The sequence below is a fragment of the Rhinolophus hipposideros genome (assembly GCF_964194185.1).
Source record: "Rhinolophus hipposideros genome assembly, chromosome: 7".
Classification (NCBI taxonomy): Eukaryota; Metazoa; Chordata; class Mammalia; order Chiroptera; family Rhinolophidae; genus Rhinolophus; species Rhinolophus hipposideros.
In genome coordinates, this window is record NC_138053.1 from 31,468,865 (window position 1) to 31,489,792 (window position 20,928).

Here is a 20,928-nt window from a genome sequence, read left to right on the forward strand (position 1 = left end):
AAAAGCTAATAATTTTGTGGTTGCAAAATATTGAGGCTGGAAATGAAACGAAATATCATAGTCAAGGAAAGGAAGAAGCCTGGTGGTTGGTAACAAAGGCTGTGCTCATGAACTGAGCCTCTCAGCAACTGAGAGATACCTGGGGACTTGCCACTCAAAGTGTGGTCTGACTTCACCTGAGAGCTTATAACCAAGACAGAATCTCAGGCCTCATCTCACAATTTCAGAATGAGGATATGCATTGTAACAAACCCACCGGAGGATTTGCACCTACATTTAGTCTGAGAAGCACTGAATTAGGACATTTCCATATTTTTAGGATCCCAGGAAATTAATAGATAAATAATAAAACCAGGAGGTTTTCATTGTTTCTACATTTACTTCTTTACACACCCACACGCATGCACGCGCGCACACACACACTACAATGACTGTGAATAATTTAGTTTGGAGATAACATCAAAACTCTAGTCTCTGTGAATGCCCAGGTCCTCTTGGCCCCTGATAGAACATGCGGAGAGGATAAAACCACCATCACCCCACAGCTGTTGAGAACTCAGCAACTCCCCATGCGTCAGGATCATGTCCTAACTCTGAATGTGAAAAACTTGCCTTTAATATGACGACACTCTGCTGTAGTAGAACCATCTGTATCCTGCCCCAGAGAGAATGTGTTGGTGAACCAAGCCATGTTTATGGCCTGCTGAAACGCAAGCTTAGCCTGATCGGTATCAGAGAAACTCATGTGCAGGCTGTGTAAGCAAAAGGAAAATGACCTCAAGGAGCAGCCCACTGCAGCAGTACATAAATAAATTGGCAGATGTGTCAACTATGCATATTAGTCCAGGAGCGCAGTTCTTTGGGGACTGAAGTCCAAAGACAAAGACATTTGTGGGTTGCTGGTCAATCTGGAGCATTTCTTCTAATTTTTATGGATGTGTTTTTGACAGGAGCTTAAGGGCAGTTCAATAAATTAAAATGTATTTACATGGCAATGAAGAATTATCTTGACACACAGAGTTATTTAATTACCAAGGTGCTTTGCATGCTGCTAAAGTTAAGACTGTGTCAGCCTTTCTGGGACAAATCTTTATTTTCAGGGCCATGTGGCTCAGCCAGGAATGATCCCCTGGGTTGGAGCTTGTCATTTATATAAGAGGAGTCTCCTCACTGACCCCCATTTCCATAGACAGCTCTAAACAGATCGGTAATCTCAATGTCAGACATCATGATGAAGTCAGCGCTGCCAAGGCCAAATGTCCCCCTTCAGGGATGTGGCCTGCCTCTCAGAGGAATTGTAAATGAAGTCATACCCCATTTGCAGTGTTCGAAGCATGTCAGGGTTGCTGTCTGTCTGAATGACATTTAGAGAATTTTCTGGAGGCATCAAGAGGTAGGTGTATGATGAAAGTCTGTGTCCATGCTGGCAGGATCAAAGCACAATTGGTACACAGTGACCTCATATGATAAGGGACAGGGACAATTTCCCCCAAGTTATGTACCATACCAAGCCTATAGGAAAGGGGGTACCACCGAGGTCCAGACCCCAAGAGAGGCACTGTAAGAAAGAGAGGACAGGCACCTGGAAACTCAGGGGCCACCCCTCAGCTCTAAGTTGGATAGGCAAGAAAAGGGAGAAAAAACACTGTGTTTTAACTCCCTTAGAGTTTCTGTCCACTTCCAAGTTCAAAGGTTTGCAATTGATTTTGACGAGAGTTATCATCGACGACAGATATATTAGTAGTGGTTTAGATCCTCTCTTTAGCTAACCCAGGAAGAAAGCTAAGTATCTTGAACAAAAGTGAGATAGAAAAGCCAAGTATCACCTATCTTCCTTCTTCGAAAGACCAAAAAAATTTTATAGATTTTGTCTGACATTTTTATAGACAGTGAGAAGCAACAGACTTGAGTCGTTCATGATCAGACCCAATAAGGCTGTGTAGTGGAACAGAGAGCGTTCTGCAATAGAACTAGGAAACCTGGGTCCCACGTCTCATTCAACCCCTTAAGAACTAGGATTCCCCAAAAAGTCACTTTACATCCCCAGCTTTTATTTTCCTCATCAACGTGAGGGGTTCAAGTACTAAAGAACCCTGATTCGTTCCAGTTGTAGGATTCTATTTCATGTATTCCATCTGTGAAAACTATAACCTCTTCTTCAGTTTTTCTGACAAGCAACCATCATTCCTGCTGACTGTAAGATTCAGCCACTGAGCTATCCAAAACTCATCCCTCTAGGCCCAGACATCTTGACGCTGGTGGTGGGATCTGACATCAGCCGTTGTCCCAACACCCCGTGGCCCACCTGCCGTGGCTACCTGCATAAGAGGACAAACTCCGGGTGCGTGAAGGGTTGGAGGAAGAGGTGGTTTGTGCTAAAGCATGACGGCTGGCTCCACTATTACAGACATAAGAAGGTAAATTGATGGGAGGGGTAAGGGTTGCAGTGGTAAAGAGCAAGACACCCTGAGAAGTGCGGTCAGTCCATTACCAAAGTATTGCCTCGGAAAGTAGCAGGATTCTGGAAACAACGTTCTCTTCTGTGACTTTTAAAGAAGTTTTCCTTCTTCAGAGGTTCAGAGAATTGTAATTTATTTCCTCTGCCGCTGCATAAATCAAGGCTGGCATAAGTTTCTATCTTGTTTATTCCTATTTTCAGATCCTCTGTGAAAACTTCCTTATCAAAGCCAAGAAAATGAGAACCCAACTTCATACTTCCATGCCCTAGAGAAATCAAGGTGGGCTAAGGCAAAGCGTAGCTAGCGTCTCACCGGATGGCCATGCCTGGGCACTGTTCCCTAGGTTACAGCAACTCACATCAGCAAAGCTTCTGAAGCCCATCACCCGAGAAGCTGCCTGGAACACCTCGTTTCATTTCCCAGATTTCATTAGTGCTGTGATTTCTAACTGTAGGTGAAGGTTGGAATATTCTGGAGAATGTTCTCAATATACACAGATCCAGTCCTTCTCCCGGATGTTTCTCATTCAGCACATCAGGGATGGGGCCTGAGCCTGTGATCTGGGGCAAGCACTTCAGGTGATTCTGATGTGCAGTTCAGACGACAGTTCAGACATCTTAGAGGAAATGTTTCCTATACAATACACTGCTTAATTATTTTAATCTGATGTGAACGTAAAATTCAGAGATTTCACATAGACATCTCATTTTTCAACTTCTCTTGAGAAATTCCTTAACAACAGTTAGTGGGAGCCAAATAGGGACTCCCCCCTCTTGGGAACGTGTGAACTGTCCAGGTCAACAGAGGGCCCACTGCTTCCTGCTGTCTCCCATCCTGCTGGCCTCCCTCCAAGCCACAGGTGTGACCCACCGATAGTAAGTGTTCAACAGGAATGTGGGGTGTTTACCTAATTCATGACATAGTCTTATCATTTCTGCCTTTGTTTTACCTTGCCCTCGTTTCTTAATTTTAAGCTTCTTTTCTGTGTGTTTTATGTAGTTTTTTAATTGACCTTAGTTTCTTTCTGGAACAAGGAAAAGAATATATCATTAAAGACATCAGTACATTTTTTTAAATAAGGAATAATTTTGCATATCGAATCATTGTGAAGACTCTCTATTCCAAGATTGTGATCATTTATTTGTGACATAGACTAGGCAGTGTCTGCCTCTCGTGGCAGTGTGAGCTGTACAGCTACTTTGATAAACCTTTGTCTCCCTCCAGTGCAGGAAAATAGGATTCTCTGTAATCAGGATGAGAAATGATGGCCCAGCTTTGTTCTCTGTATTCTGGGTGTTCAAGTGGAACAGACCAGAAGTTCCCAACCTGGGAATGCTTCAGAAGCCCCTGAGGAGTTTTCCAAAGAATACACGCAAGCCATCTCTTCCCCCTTACCTCCTGAGTGGAGTCCTAAAACTGTGTCGTAGAAAGCACTTTTTAAGCTTTCAAGGTACTTAGGATAGAACTGATTGGTAACCTGGGCAAGTTCCACCACAAAATTTATTCCCGTCTATAAATCAGAAGACAAAAGTAAAAGCAACGCAGGGTTGCCAATTTTTCTTTCGTGGGATCGATGGTTCTCGACCCTCAGATTGGGTCCTTTCTACATTTTGTTGACAAGTTTTGTTTCCTCTTATGCAAAGGTGACCATAGTTAGATGCGAGCTTCTCTTTAATGGCCTTCTTCAGCAAAATAAATGCATCAAGCCACCCTACGTTGAGCACTGCATATTTTAAGATTCCTAGTTCTTGAAATTCAGAACAGATTCTGGAGCCGGTGTTTTAGGTGTGGGTTTGCCAGGTGGCAATCATGGGACTAGTGCTACCTGCACGTGTTATGTTTGGCTTCTGCAATGCTTTTATAATTTTTTTTAATTAAAGGCATTTGGGTGACGCATGAGCTATTCAACTTGCCATAATCACGACTACTCCTCATTTCCTTACACTGAGCCCAGTCATTTAAATCACCCACTAGGCCCTGCAGGGATTTGAGCATATGAATCTTGGGGTAGAATCATGTGAAAAATTAATTGTGTGGTGGTACAGTGGTTGGAATTAAAATCTATTTTTTTAAGTAATTGCGGTTTTTGCCTTTTTTAAAATTTTTATTGGGGAATATTGGGGAACAGTGTGTTTTTCCAGGACCCATCAGCTCCAAGTTAAGCTGTTGTTTTTGCTCTAGTTGTGGAGGGCGCAGCTCACTGGCTCATGTGGGAATCATACCGGCAACCTTGGTGTTTCGAGCACTGTGCTCTAACCAGCTGAGCCAACTGGCCACCCTAAAATATATATTTTTAAACTACTTCTAGTCCTCTTTGGAAAAGAAATGTGACTCTTACAGTAAGTTTGGACACAACTATGAAACAAACCATCCTGAGTAACTAGTTGTGCCCATCAACGCTACAATATGTTTTAATGTGGAGATGGTAAAATATAAAAATACAACTTTATTTTGTTCATAAAGAGCCAAAATCAGATCCCTTGTGGTGCTACAAATGCCAGAATACATTATGATCTTTAGAACAGATAGCAATGACTTAGAAGAATTAATGGGGCCTTAGACCATAACAGAATGAATTAGCAGAAAGTGAACTCAGTCATACAGCATTCATTCAAGCAACAAATATGTATCGAGTGCTTTTTATGAGCCAGGCATTATGCTAAGTACTGGCAACACAAAAAGACAGACATATTACCTGCTCTGTTTGTGGGTATAGTTCCATAGAAGAGACTGATACTAAGAAATAGATTCATAAATAAATATGCAATTGTGATTGGTACTATAAGGAAAATTATGGGGTGGGAGAATAAAATTGTAGCAGTTGGATCCAAGAGATAGAATCAGTGATTTAAACAAGTAAAATTTAACATCAAGAATTATTAAACAATGACAAAAGAGTAACTACAGGCTGTGAGAGAACTATATGGTACCAAGGGAGAGTACCCAAGGAAGGACAAACTTAAAGGAGACTGGTCTCTCAGGTTGGGCATTCAGATCTCTTTGGGAAATGGAGTTGAAGCCACTGGATGGCAGAGCAGCTCACTGGTTTGCTGGGCCAGAGCTAGTCTGTAGTCACAGGGCAAACAGGAAGTAACCCCCCAAAAGGCACAGCTGGGGCAGGGGAATCAAAGCTGCTAGCTGGTGCCTGGTGCCTGAGTGTGGAAAAGGAATGGGGATGGCAGGAGCCCTGGAACATGAGCTGTCCCTTTCAGAAAGGCCCTGTCTAGAGAGCAGTGGTGTGAGGTAGGAGTGCAGGACACAAACCTAGGGGAGAAGGGAAGTGAGTAGAGGGATCAGGGCACCAGGGCTGGCAGAAGACCTGGACGTGGTCACAGGAAGGTGATTCCTATGCCACACTGCAACTGCAGGGTCTCCAGGGACAGGGTGTTCTGGATACTGGGACAGAGGACCCCCAGATGTCCACATACCCACACTGCAGACCCTTCATGAGCAGCTAGAACGAGCAGGAGCCCCCTTCCTCCTGAAATGTTCCTCTACCATTCTCTACTAAGAAAGCTTAACACCATGCTGACTGTAAAGGAATTCCATCCATTACTGCAGAGCACATGTTGAGGGGTGAATTTGGAGCTGAAAAGCAATAAGTTAACAATTGGCACAAGAGTAAAATGGAGGATCTAGTATAAATTAGGAGAAGGAGGAGTGTGTTATGAATTCCTTCTTGAGGATGTATTTTAGCTGAAGCCTGGGGGTTGAATGAAAGTTAGCCATACAGAAAGTTGGGATGAGCATTCTCCAGGCAGAAGAAACAACATGTGTGAAGTCCCTGAGCTGGAAAAAAGCTTGCACAGTGTAAGGAACTCAGAGAAAGCCCAGTGTAGCTAAGGTAAAATGCAAGGAGGAGGGGAGGGAAGGCAGGAGCTCAGGCTAAAGAGGTAGTTAGAAGGCCGGCAACTCAGACCCAGAGTCAAGGACAGACATTTTTGGATGTTCCTCTAACTATAATAGAAAGGCACAAAAATGTCTTCAGCAAAGAAATCTTCAAAAGATCATTCTGGGAGGGTGGTGGGGATGAAGAAGACAGTGAGGGGATTAGAAAGCACAAATTGGTAGCCACAACATTGCCATGGGGATATGAAAGACAGTTTGGGGAATATAATCAATAGTGTTGTAAAGATTTTGTAGGGTATCAGATGGACACTTGTCTTATAGGGAGACCATTTCATGGACGGTGTAGATGCCTGACCACTGCACTGTACACCTGAAGCTAAAGCTGAATAATATTGAGTGTCAACTATAACTTAATATATATAGTCATGGGATGTGGAGTACAGCATAGGGAATAGAGTCAATGAGATTGTAACACATATATGATGTCAGAGGGGTAGTAGATTGGGGGAGGGGGATTATCACTTTGTGAGGGGATAAATGTCTAACTATTACATTGTTTTGTACACCTGAAAGTAATTAAAAAAAATAAGTATTAAGTGTTAAAAAAATCACTCTGACTGTAATGTGAAGAATAAATTGGAGGGGACAAGAGTGGAATGGAAAAACCAGTTAGGAAGCTAGTGCAAGTCTAGGGAATAGGAGACAGAGGTGTGGTTTTGACTAGTGTGGGAATAATGAAGCTAAGTGGGCAGGTCTCCAGGCGTATTTAGAAGCTAAAATCAACAGGATTTGTCAATGGACTAAATGTGTTAGAGATAGGGACAATTAAGGAGGACTTTGAAGCTTCTGGCAAAAGTAACTGGTTGAATAAGGTATGATTTACTGAAGAAGGAGCAGGTTACAAAGGTATTGAGTAAGGTGATATCACTAATTCACATTGAACTGCTGTGAGATATATGTATATATACATATAGTATATATGTGTGTACATATAGCATTTATAGTATTGTACATACTATCTATGTTGGAGCATATATTATTTAAAGCCACAGAAATTGATGAGATTGCTAAGGGAGAATATATAAAGTGAGATGAAAGAGAGCCCTCAACTTAAACCCCCAGAGTGGACAGAGAAGGAGGGGATAGGAAGAGTGATTGAAGGAAGAGAGGGGTGTCCAGAGAGGTAAAAATAAAACCCAGGAAAGTGTGTGTCATGGAACCAAGACCAAAAAAAATAAATAAAGTTTAAAGAAGGAAAGTGATCCGTGTTTCCCAGTGTTGCTGAAAGGCCATACTATATAATGAGTGTTGGAAAGCATCCATTGGGTTTGGCATTATGCAAATGACTAAAAACTTTGGCAGGAGAGGTCTGAGTTACATAGAGAGAGCTGAGAAAGAAACAATTCATTCATGTGAATTAAAAAAATGTAAACAGCATTTGTAGACCAGTCTTTTGAAAAGCTTGCCTATGAAAGAGACTAGAGAAATAGAGTGATAGTCCAGTTACAATTAATTTAATTAATTACTGATATATTTAGATTTACATCTACTATTTCTATTTTTGCTTTCAATTTGTTTTTCTACCCTCTTTTCCTCACCTTTCTTGCCTATTTTCAATTGATCAGTTTTATGGCTCCATTTATATTGGTAATTGTTAATTCTTTTACTATTCTTTTAGTGAATATCAAAAATATTACAACATACATTTAGATTTACTAGAGTTGAATATAAATAAATATTAGTACTTATACTATTTTATGGACATTACAACATCTAATTTAGCTATGTCTTAAGTAATACGTTTCTGTTTTCATATATATTAATTCTATACAGATTGCAAATCCTGTGAGATATTATAGCATTCTTTTATACAATCAATAGTGCTTTATATTTACCCACATATCTACCTTTCCTATTGGTATTCATCTCTTCCTACATCTTCCAGTGTTTAACCTGACAACATTTTGCTTCTTCCAGAAGAAGGCTATTTAGTTGGAGGTCTGCTCATGATGAATTTTTCAGTTATCATTGACAAATATCATTATCTCTACTTAATACTTTAGGAATTCATTTACAGGATATAGAATTCAACCTTAGATTGGTTAGTTTTCTTTCAAAACTTTGAATATGTCTTTCCATTTTATTTTGGCTTTTATTGTACTAATAAGACTGTTAACTTCTCAATAGAAACAGTGAAAGTCAAAAGAACACTCTTCTTGTCCCTTTGTGCTTTATTCTATATACATTCTTCTGAGATACTTCCAACCGCCTAGTTTGATAGCAAAATAACTCCAAAAATTTTTTTATTTCAATACTTATATTTTCAGTTCTAGTTTCCATTTCATTTTTTTCTTAATATAATTTCTAATTCATGCTGAAAAGTTTAGACTTGTCTTTTATTTTTGAACATGCTAATATCCCCGTTAGGTCAAGCAGGATCCCCTATAGGTCTATGTCTATCATCTGCTCTTTCTGAAATTTTGTTTTTGTTAAAAGGATAAGGGCAGTAATCCCAGGTCATCTTAATCTTATCAGAGCTGAAGGTAACCTTCAGTCCTTGTGAGGGTTGCTCTTCTTGCCATTTACCTAATTCCCAGGGTTATGTTTCAGAGTTGTAACTCAGAGCCTGATTGATGGGATCTGAATTTCATGAGTCTATTGAAAGCTCTGCTTGACTTCTCAGCCTCATTAACTGGAAGTGACCCCAATATTAGCTCATCTATTGATTTTAGCCCCATTGTTCTTCACTGTCTTACCAGCTCTCTGATTTATTCAAAGATATATATATATATATATATATATATATATATATATATATAATATATATTATATATAACATATATGTGTATATATATTTTATATATATGTATATGTGTATATATGTGTACATTTCAGCTTTTTACAAATGATAGAATTGGTACTAATTAACTAATCTGCCATTATCAAGGGACAAGTTCAATGACAGCAGAAAAGGATGGAGGGATGAGGAAAGTGTTTTTGTTATAGCTTTTAAAGTGTGAGGTACCAGTTTAAGTGTGAATGCTGCTGAGGGTAGAGTCAAGCAGAGAGAAGAAAGTTGAAGATACAGAAAAAGGAATAACTGATGGACACATTTACCTTATAAGCCGTCTGCTCCTAAATGTTGGTATATCTAGCCCATAGGTACCAACAGAGAAATTGAACTTTATGAAGGATAAGACTGAATATTCAACCAGGTTAAAAACAAAAGGAAGCATTCTCTGTACATTATAGCAGAACAAGCCAGTTTTTGTTTTGTTCTGTGAATCTATGCATGCAAGAACTCAAGTGTGGGTGTGTGTGGGGGAGAAGGGGATGCTGGGAGATACTTCACACACTGGGCTTTACAGATGCTCAAAGAAAAAAGCAGTGTTGTACTTTAAATACTTGTCTCTCTTCAGGAGTTCTGATCATAACAATGTATTTACTTGCTATTTTGGAGGAGTTGTTCAAGGGAGTGAATGGCACACAATAGGGTGAGACTTCGTTTTGAATAAAGTAAAATTTGGAGCATGAAATAAAAGTATTTTAGTCAGGTATCTTAAATCTCTTTTGTAAATGAGGCTTGTTAATCTTTGATTTCCTTTTATGAAAGGAAAGTGAATGATATTCCTTTCCAAAATTGCCAAGATGCTCACAATTCACTTTTAAAACTTGTAAAACTCTAAAACTGAATGGAGGCCGGGTGAAGTAGAATACAGTGTGGGTTTTGAAGTTCAGTCTAGCTCTACAGCCTCCAATCTTAGAATAAAATCATCCCCTCATGTCTTTGGAGATTCCTTCCAAGACCCCCAATGGACGCCTGAAACCAAGGATAGTACCAGACCCCCCTAATCAGCTTCTTCAGTTTTGTTGTGACTGTGGCAGCAGCTTCTTCTTCAGCAGACACAGCCTCTCCAGCACTTTTTATATTTTTCAGTCTAAATCCATCCTGAATCTGTGTAACCATCCCTTACAGTAAATGGCTTGATATTACTGTTTCAGGGGATTCCTCGGCTCAGTGCTTTGTGGCGCAACACAGTGCTGTCAATTGGAATACATTTTCTGTGCATAGCTTCCACCCACAAATTGAATGCCTATTCCTTCTTAACTATGCACTTATCATACACTGTGGCTCTAACTTTTGCAGTTTGAGGTGCAACAGAAAAACTAGCATGAATTTCTTTTTTCTTCTTCACAATTTTGTGGATAGAAGATTCATTCTTACCTTAGCTCTCAGTAACCTCAGCATACGCTATTTTTATTTCATTAAGTCGAGAAACTTCTTCATGTTTTCACTTAAAGGGAACACATTATGGCTTCTCTTTGGCATATAAAGTGGCCATTCATCACTAGTGTTGTGCTTTGGGACCATTATTAAGTAAAATAAGAATTACTTGAACAGAAGCACTATGATACCAACAATGGATCTGATAACCTAGATGGCTACTAAGTGACCAACGGGTACAGACACTGGACACAAGGATGATTCATGTCTCAGGTGAGATGGAGTGGGAAGGCACAAGATGTTATCATGCTACTCAGAATGGCCTGCAATTTAAAATTTATGAATTGTTTATTTCTGGAATTTTTCATTTAATATTTTTGGATCGTGATTGACCATGGGTAACTGAAACTGTGGGAAGAGAAACTGCAAATAAGGGAGTGTGAGAGGACTACTGTAATTTTATACTAGGTATTTTAGTAAACTAAGAGTTGCCAGAAAATGGGTAACTCTTGGAATGTGTCCTAGAATTGATCTAAGAAGCAAAGAAACACCAGGCCCACAGAATGGGTTTGAATGGGCAGCATAAGGAACAATATAGTTGATTTCTGATGACACCTTATAGTCCTGCCTGTGACCAAAACGGTTCCATGCCTATAGAACACCCAGCTGACCATGTGGAGGAGATAGAATGCTGAAACTCTGGAAAGTGATCTTGAAAGAGATTCAGCTGTGTTAACCATTTGCCTATAGAGTTGGCACTATTTGCCTGAAGTCACCATGTAGATTACAAAAAAAAGAGAGTTTAGGTCAGAGTCATTGGGATGAGGACAAAGCCAGTCAGAAATCTGGTGCAAGGTGGAAGATCCAGCATTAAGAAGCTGAACAGAAACAGCCAACAAGGCAAAAGGAAAATAAAGGAAGACTTATGTTCCCAGAGCCCAGACTGTGTTTCAAAAAGGTGGGAGTGGTCAATGGAGTCATATGCTGCTCTGAAGTAATTGCGTGCTGGATATAAGCCTCTTACTGGGAAAGTGGGCCTACCTTGCTATGACTGGCCTTCTCTGGACTTATCCTTGATCTCACCTTTCCCCCATCTAAAAGCATATTTGTCTCTACCATCCTGAGGGAGGAGAGGAAACTCCCTTGAATGCACATTTTGGGGGGACTAACTTTCTCTTTTCCTTTTCTAAAGCAAACTCTTAGAAAGAGTTCCCTAACACTGTCTTCCTCCACTTTCTTTCCTAACCCACTACCAGGAATCAGAAGTTTGCTCTTGTTATATATGTGGTTGTTGAAATTACAATCATGCCTAGATTATTCAGGAAGAGACTATAGGATGAGAAAGACAATGAGCCACCAACATTTAATGGGACATGATAATGCCTACCTGGTAAGGTTCTTATGTGTATTAAACTAAGTAACATATGTGAACCAGTAATTACAGGGTCTGGCATAAAGTTTCAAATACTAGGTTCCATCACTTGGACCCATTTTACCCCGTTCTAAGTAACTTGTCTATGGTCAGGTAGCTGATAATTGAGTACAGATTCAAACTCGGATCTGCTTGGCAAAAAAGACCACGTTCTTTCTCTTCACTGCAGCAAGGTTTTTGCAGTGCTTTTGTCCCCAGTCTTATGCCTACTACCTGCAAACTACCAGCCCCTGGAAAGTGCAGTCCCTGACCCATTTCCCAGGCTCACATCTCAGAGCTTGACCTCACCCTGCAGGTACCAGCCAGAGATGAGCCTTCTCTTGCTGCCCGCCTTACTTGTCCCAGATCCTAACTGTATCAGCCCCTAGTGAAAAAAAAATGAGATAAAAGAGGCAAATAGTAAAACTTTTAAGATTTGTGAGAATCATTTGCTGAGTTTACAGGAATGGAGCAAATAAATACCCCATCAATGGAAGAATGCTGTGGCATTCAGAAAGCATGGAGCAAGTCAATATGTGCATGTGGTCAAGATAATAGGGAATCTACCAGTTTCCAATAAGATCTCCAATAAATTCATCTCCAAGTTTCAATACCGCATTGGAACCTTGCTTTGTAATTTTAGAGATGCCCAGTAGGTGGAGTACCTTACTCACAGATCATTTTTCAGAGCTTAACATGGACAGTAATGTAGTTTGAATCACAAAATTCTTAATTCCAAAATAGATTGAGAAAAAAATTAAACCAACTTCCTCTTTTTGCAAAACACAGAAATGCGGATTAATAATTATCTAATTTACAACATAAGATCTAGCACTTAAACCGGGTGGCTGATGTTTGCCTGAAATCCTCCTATTTATAATTGCTTTGAACTTCCAACTTGGGGTAACATCCCGTACAAAGGCCCTCCTATGGCACTAAGCAGCTAGTCCTGGGTTAGGAGGGTGTAAAGGTGCAAAGGGAAGTTGTCTGCCCATGAGATGACCTCATTTCTTAGGATGATAACCTGTTGCAACTATTTGTCCAGTATTTAAAAAGTCGCAATTAAAAAGGACATTTTAGAATGGGAAGAAATGCACCTCTCTGCCTTTTTGGCTTTCTCCTACCACCTTCTGCTTCTTCCTTTACAACAAGATGTAAACTGCCCCTGCCAAGTTCAAGATGTAAACTAGAAGGAAGCCAGTATCCAGGAAAAAAACAAGAGAGTTTCATATACTGATAAATGTTTGGGTTTGAGAATGGCCGAGGGAGGGGTGGGTGTTGGGAGGCTATTTTCAAGGAATAGTCAAGGAAGTTTGCCTGAGAAGATAATATTTAAGGTAAAACAAAAACCTGGGAGAATGATTTTGGCACAGGAAACATCTAACACCAACTGACACGGAGTATTAAGCTATTTTCAATTATTATAATCTTAATAAAGCATTATGCAGTTCATCACGTTGCTTCTTAACTGCTACTTACTACCTGGTATAAAGATAGATACTTAAGTGGGGGAGATCCAAGATGGTAGAGTAGATAAACTCTGTGCCTTCATCTCTCTATGAACAAATTGAAATTACAAATAAATGATAGAACAATCAACCTGGAAAAATCATCTGAAGTCTGGCTGAACAGAAGTTTTACAACTAAGAATATAAAGAAGCAGCCACATTGAGATTGGTAGGAGAGGTGGAGATGCAGAACTGGCTAACCCCAAACCTCCATGGGGCAGTTGAGAACTGGGAGGGATATCTCAGCTGCAGAAGTTCCCCTCAGAGGAGAAAAGGACCGCAGTCCCAGACTGGCCTCCCCAGCCAGGAGTACTGGTGCTGGGAAGAGGAGCCCCCACAACACATCTGGATGTGAAACAGTGGAAGTTCCGGCCATTTGGGTGGGACAGAAGGCTGCAGGAAACCCAGACATCCTCTTAAACGGCCCGCTCACAGACTCACTCACTTGCAGGCACTCACCTTGGGTTCCAGCAGAGATAAGGTGACTTGTGGGGGGGGGGCCTCAGAGATATATGGATGCAGACTGAGGAGTGTAGCTTCAGGGGGAAGACTGGAGAACAGTCAGCATTTTCCTGGTGAGGGGTCCATTTCCTCTGCAGCCAGCAGGCAGGTGCCATCTTTTCTATGTTGAGCCCGCCTCTGCAGGCCAAATCTGAATCGGATTGGTCTGGCGAATTCCCTTGCTCTGCCCCACTGACTCAGCTGGGACCCCATCCCACATAATTCACGCACAACTGGAGGCACTTTCTCTACTAGTACAGCCAGCCCCTCCCACATTGCACTCTTTCTTGGAAAACTAACTGAGTCCACAGCCACTAGTGGGCAGCAACTGGCCTTGATGTGCTCTGAGGCTTTTACTGAGTAGCAACAGGCTCAGCACTGGCACCAAACTAGAGTCTGTTAACCTGGTGACCACAACTCTTCCCACTCTAGTGATTCTCTAAGAGCCTGCCTCACCAAACTAGCCTAATGCACTAAGCTTTATCAGTAGCTGAACCTTAAGGGAGACAGCAGTTGGCAGCAGGCCTTGAGGTGTCCTGGCTTTTTGTGGAGCTACCCTAGGCCTGGTACTGGTGGCAGCCATCCTTGGTTTACAGCGTGGCCTCTCCCACATGCCTCAAGGTTTAACACAGGCAGCAAACAGCTGTGGATCACTTTGTAGCTCCTACGAAGTAGCTCCCGGCCAGTCACAGGCAGTGGTTCACCTGGGCCTGCACCTGAGCTCCTCCCGAAAGGACCCAGAACTGATATATTTGGAGGTTGTCATCAGACCACAGCAGAACACCGCCCAATTAGCTCCACAAGTGGCATATACATAGGGTGGTCTCAACAAGCACCAGAGCCCACTGGGGCAAATCCTATTCAGTGGGGTAAGCCTCCTGCACAGCACCCATAAGCTGTGGTTGTGGCTAAACCCCACAACCAGTCAGCCTAAGGGTCAATTCCACCCACTGACATACCAATAGCAATCAAGGCTCAACTATAACAGGAGGGTACATACAGCCTACACAAGGGACACTCCTGGAGTACCCAGATCACATGACCAGGGAGACTGTGTCACGGGGCCCCACATGACTCCTACTGTATAAGGCTATCTGGCAAAGATTGGGACACATAGCAGCCCTACTTGATACATAGAAAAAAACACGGGGAAGCAGCCAAAATGGAAACAAAGAAATCCAATCCAAATAAAGAACAGGAGAAAAATCCAGAAAAAGAACTAAACAAAATGGAGGCAAGCAACCTATCAGAGACAGAGTTCAAAACAATGGTTATAAGGATGCTCAAGGAACTTGGTGAGAACTTCAACTCACTAAGAGATAGCAAGCATAAAAAAGAACATAGAAACCATAAAAAAGAAACAGTCAGAAGTGAAGAATACAATATCTGAAATGAAGAATGCACTAGAAGGAATCACCGGCCGACTAAATGAAGCAGAGGATCAAATCAGCAATTTGGAAGACAAGGTAGCAGAAAACACCAAATCAGAACAACAAAAATAAAAAAGAATCAAAAAAAAAAACAGAATAAAAAAACAACAACTGGGACACCATCAAGAGTAACAACATTCACACCCAGAAGGACAAAAGAGAAAACAAGAGATTGAGAACCTATTTGAAGAAATAATGACTGAACTTTCCTAACCTAATGAGGGAACTAGACATACAAGTCCAGGAAGTGCAGAGAATCCCAAAAAGATGAACCCAAACAGGCCCACAGCAAGACACATTAAAATTAGAACGGCAAAGGTTAAAGACAGAATCCTAAAAGCAGTAAGAGAAAGGCAACTAGTAACTTATATGGGAGCTCCCATAAGACTGTCAGCTGATTTCTCAACAGAAACTCGGAAGACCAGAAGGGATAGATATAAAATATTCAACGTGGTGAAAAGCAAGTACCTACCACCAAGATTACTCTACCCAGAAAAGCTATCATTTAGAATTGAAGGACAGATAAAGAGTTTACCAAACAAGAAAAAGCTAAAGTAGTTCATCATCACCAAACCAGTATTACAAGGAAGGTTCTAGGGACTTCTTTAAGACAGGAAATGAAAAAATAAAATCATGACAAATAAAATGGCAATAGCTACACATCTATCAACAATTACTTTCAATGTAAATGGATTAAATTGCTCCACCCAAGACATAGGAGGTTTGAATAGAGAAGAAAACAATATCCTTATATATGCTGCTAGAAGAGACTCACTTCATGTTGAAAAACAGACACTGAAAGTAAAGCGATGGAAAAAGATATTTCATGAAAATGAAAAAGAAAGCAACAACAACAAAAAAAAGCTGAGTTAGCAATACTTATACCAGACAAAATAGACTTTAAAACAAAGGCTATAACAAGATACAAAGAAGAACCCAGTATTACCACTTCAAGGTACTTGTCTGAAGAAACCCAAATGCTACTTTGAGGGGTCATGTGCATCCATATGTTCATTGCAGCGTTGTTTACAGTGGCCAAGATATGGAGGCAGCCTGGGTGTCTACTGATGGAAGAATGGATAAAGAGGATGTGGTACACATTTATAAGGGAACATTGCTTGGCCATAGAAGGCAATGGGTTCTTGCCATCTGCAGTGGCATGGATGTACCGGGAGGGAATTGTGCTGGTGGAGTGTCAGACAGAGAAAGACAGATGCAATGACATGTTGCTTGTATATGGAATCTAAAGAACAAAATATACAAACAAAACAGAAACAAACTCATAGATACGTGAACATTTTGATGGTTGCCAGATGCGAAGATTATTGGGGATGAGTGAAAAAGGGGAAGGGATTAAGAAGTACAAATTGGTTGTCACAAAGTAGTCATGGGGATGTAGGGTATTTCATAAGGAATATAGTCAATAATATGGTAATAACTATGTATAGTGTCTGATGGGTACTAGATCTGTTGGGGTGATAGATGGGAGAGTTTCGTGGGCAGGGTGGAAAAGGTGAAAGAAGTAAAAAGTACAAATTGATAGTTACAAAATAGTCATGGGGGTGTAAAGCATAAGGAATATAGTGAATAATATGGTAATAACTATGCATAGTGCCAGGTGAGTACTAGACTGGTCAAGGGGATCACTTCTTAAGTTATACAAATGTCTAAACACTATGCTGTACACCTGAAATTAATATAAAATAATATTGAATGTCAACTGTAATTGAAAAATATAAAAAGGGGGGGAAAGTTGAAGGGGAATAAGAGGTTTGTATTTTCCAAGTATAAAACAAATAAGTCATGCAATACAATGTACAGCATAGGGAATATAGTCAACAATACTGTGATAGTGTGGTACAGTGTCAGATGGTTGCTGGACTTACCCTGGTGATCACTTCATTAGGTATATATATGTTGAATAACTACGGTATACTTCTGAAACTAATATAATGTTTTTTATGTTAGCTATATTTTAATAAAAATCTTTTTAAAAAAGAAAGATACAGAAGGAACTAAAGTTCAAATGAGGGAAGGGAAAGGGATGATCCTAGAACATAGCAGATGTGTCTCCATTTCCTAGTGTGAAGGTGGTGAGCAATTGAGTCCAACAGTGTGGCATTAGCTCATGGGTGAGTGCCCGGAGGGGGTGGGCAGCACAAGAAAGCAGAAAAGACTCTGCATAAAGGGACAAACCAAAGATTCCAAATACAAACTGTGCATATTTAAAAATAGCGCTTCAAATTGCCTGCTGATCTCCAGCTCAGTGTTTCTCAAAATGTGGTGTGAGATCCACATATTGGGATCACCCAGGCACTTATCAAATCTGAATTTATGGGGTGGGGCTCAGGAATATGGTTTTTAATAAGTACACACACACACACACACACACACCATGAATGTCATATGAAGTAAAGTTGATAACTGATGCTCTGTAGGATTTACGTTTTACCAGTGCTTCAGCTCTCAAATAGTATGGCCTTCTAACTTCTCTTAGTTCAGTCAGTTCCTCAAAATTGGAATGGGCTAAAACACTTCTGAGAGAAAAAGAAAAGATTAATGCATGACAAAAACCTGCAAAACATTAGGGAGTCTTAAAGAGATCTTTAATAGTTTCCTACATAAAAATTTTTTTTTAAAAAAGACATAGGTAATTTCTGATTCTTTTATCTATAACACGTAAAAAAGCACTTTGCTTCCTGGGTTTGAATAAACAAAGGATGTCAGGCTTTTTTTAAGGGTAACGTATTATTTTTCCTATGGATAGTGTAACTTTGTGGGCAGTAATGTGCTCTCCCTAAATCATCCTGTTCTCAGGGACACAATGAGGAGAATATTCTGTTAGCAGGATTGGGGGCTGGGAGGAGGTGATTTCAACTCCTGCAGCAGACAATGAGAATGCAGTAAATGCATGTGGAATGGTGAAGAAAATGTGTATGTCCCTCATGTCCACTGATATCTTTGTATTTAATTTAGAAAACTATGGCCAAAGAAGCAAGAGAAAATTTGGACTTCTTACCCATCCACTTTCCATCTATAATTAGGTATTGAGGTGTTTTTTTGTTAGTTTAGTTGTTTTTTTTTAACTAACCCAGTGACCCAACTTCAATAAACAAACCAAAAAACAGCAGGATTATTTGGTTGCCTGATATAGCCTGATACATTTAATGCTTGATTTTGCTTATCTTTTTTATCATCAAAAATTTGAAGAGAAAGCATATGACTTCTTTCTTCCACAGATTTTCCGAGTAGGCCGTAATGCCTAACGATAGTAACAGCAGCAACAGTTACACCAACAGGGCCTTTTTTCGGAAGCCTAACAACCTTTGCTGAGGCTGTTCAACCACTGTTCACACTCTTCGAATGTCAGCTTTAACCAAAATGTCAGAGGCTTCATTCGGGTGGAAATTATTTTTTGTCTCCATAATACATTATTTTTCTCTGCAATAGCCTTATCTCCTTATTTCAGTAAACCATCTGCTAAATCTGTGATAGGAGAATCAGTCAATTAAAGTTTGTGTATTTTGTTCTTCACAAGGAATTCTCCAGATCCAAGTTTGAGAATAGACAAGTAAGACAAATTATTCATGACGTACCTGGGCCATTTGCATTTTTCCCTTTGGGGTATGTTTGTCATCATCATTTACATGGAGGGTATTTGCTTGCAGATCTGCCCTTTTCCCTCAGAGCTAAGATAATATTTCCATTTAAACTGAGACATCCTTGTCCTAAATAAGTCATAAAATGCTCTTATTGACTATCTAAATGTGGCACAGTTCCAAGGGCTTCCATTTCCTGTTTCCTTGGGCCAAACAGGATGACAAGGCAAACTGGGCTATCGCCCCCAAATCTCTTTCTACTCACTGCCATTTTGTGTGGTGGTGGTCAGATGTGTTTATCACATTGTAAAGAATTATAATGCTGAATGAGTTGCATAAAATTCTACCCAAGAAATTTTAAAATAAAATGCTTGCAAATGGAGTACCTGCTCTAGCTATGAAAAATGTGTTCTGAAAGCACAGAAAGAACATTTGCAACTTGAAACTTTTCATCAGAAATTGAGAGAACTCAAGGTCAGTTTAATATTAATTCTCCCCCAGCTCTTTCATCTAACAGATATCAAATTGCATTTGAATCTGGTTAAAAGATATGAATTTAGGTCAGTTTAGCCTTCAAAGGACAAATTTCTTGAGAAACATTTTGTATCCATCTGTTTAGTCTTGAGTATCATAGGTTACTTTAAGGTGAAAATGACCAGAATTTGCCTTTTCCATAGAAAGGGAAATTCATTTCTGGTAAGTTGAAATTGCTTTTGAATAATTTATAGGGAACAGAGAATTCATCAGATCTGATATCATCAGCCATGAGATTGCCTTGTTCCGTAATGGGTGCTATGGGAACTAGAGAGCTGGAGTTGGTTAGCATGAGAATTTCCATCCAGAATCTCATACAGGTTAGCACTAAGCAACATTTAAGAAATGGAAAGCCTGGGTCAAAACTAAGTAAGAAGGAACCTTAAGAAAAAATTGCCATACTGTAAAAAATATTCTCTAGACTTCCCACCCTGGTGCTAATATTCATTTCCATAGTTCTCAACCAATATGCAGGGCCTTATCTTTTAATATCACTACTCTCTCCTCCTTTTCATTACGTGCGGTGAGGAAAAACCTCCAATTCATTACTGATTGATTTTCTATTTCTTCTACTCAAATATTGGAATTCTTTCTCCCACTCTTTTAGACTTGCTGCTGAATCTAACTACCTTGAATCCCATCCTAAATTCGAAATTTTATAATCTTGGCACTTTCTCAATGGCCCATGTTTAGTTTTCCTGTTCATTAACATAAAATGCTCTTATTGACTATCTTTTGTGTGCAAGGGACACAGCTAACTATTAGTCTAAAAACCAAGTTGAATAAACCAAAGTTCCTACTCTCTTAATGAGTGATGGTTGAACTTAAACTTTTAGCATAGGCAGAATTCCTGCACATATAATGTGGGAAAGAAAATTCTAGATGGAAGCAACAGCCTGAGGAAAGGTTGGACAGGAATGTCTTGGGACCCAACCAAGGAACCATCAGCAGACCAATTTGATTGCATCATGGGGTATATGGAGAAGACCAATGGAGACTCTACCCTATTTGGGTGGCAATGAAGAACCACTGAGTGTTTTTCGACCCCAGAAATATAATTGAGATATAAATTAAGCTATTCTTTGACTGTGGAGTGATGCGAGGAGGTTGGATTGTAGGGTGAGTCAGGAAATCTAGTGTTTGTTCAGGCAAGAGATAGGAGGCTGAATTCGGGTGATGCACTGAGAGTCAAGGAGAGAAAAATCTATCTCAGCAGTATCTTAGTTATCCATTTGCAATTCTAAACTTTTTCTCGCTCTCCTACACTGCTTTTGACCAATCTTACATCCTCTATCCCACTGTAGATGCCCTTCTTCACAGTTCCTTGACCAATCTCTTCAGCCCCTAGAAATGGAAGTTCTTCACTGGAGTCCAAAGACCTTGAGGGTATAATATTAAAAAATCCTTGAACT

At 40.1% G+C, this 20,928-nt stretch overlaps 1 protein-coding gene across 1 annotated transcript in view; it reads left to right on the forward strand.

The window, feature by feature from the left end:
• LOC308499733 (uncharacterized protein) overlaps positions 1–20,928 on the forward strand; it is a gene marked incomplete at both ends in the record, with an annotated part of 113,291 nt that overhangs the window by 60,087 nt on the left and 32,276 nt on the right. The window contains one exon of the mRNA XM_081053567.1: positions 2,239–2,417. Within this exon, the coding sequence (XP_080909693.1) occupies positions 2,239–2,417 (179 nt within the window). The remainder of the gene's footprint in view (positions 1–2,238; positions 2,418–20,928) is intronic.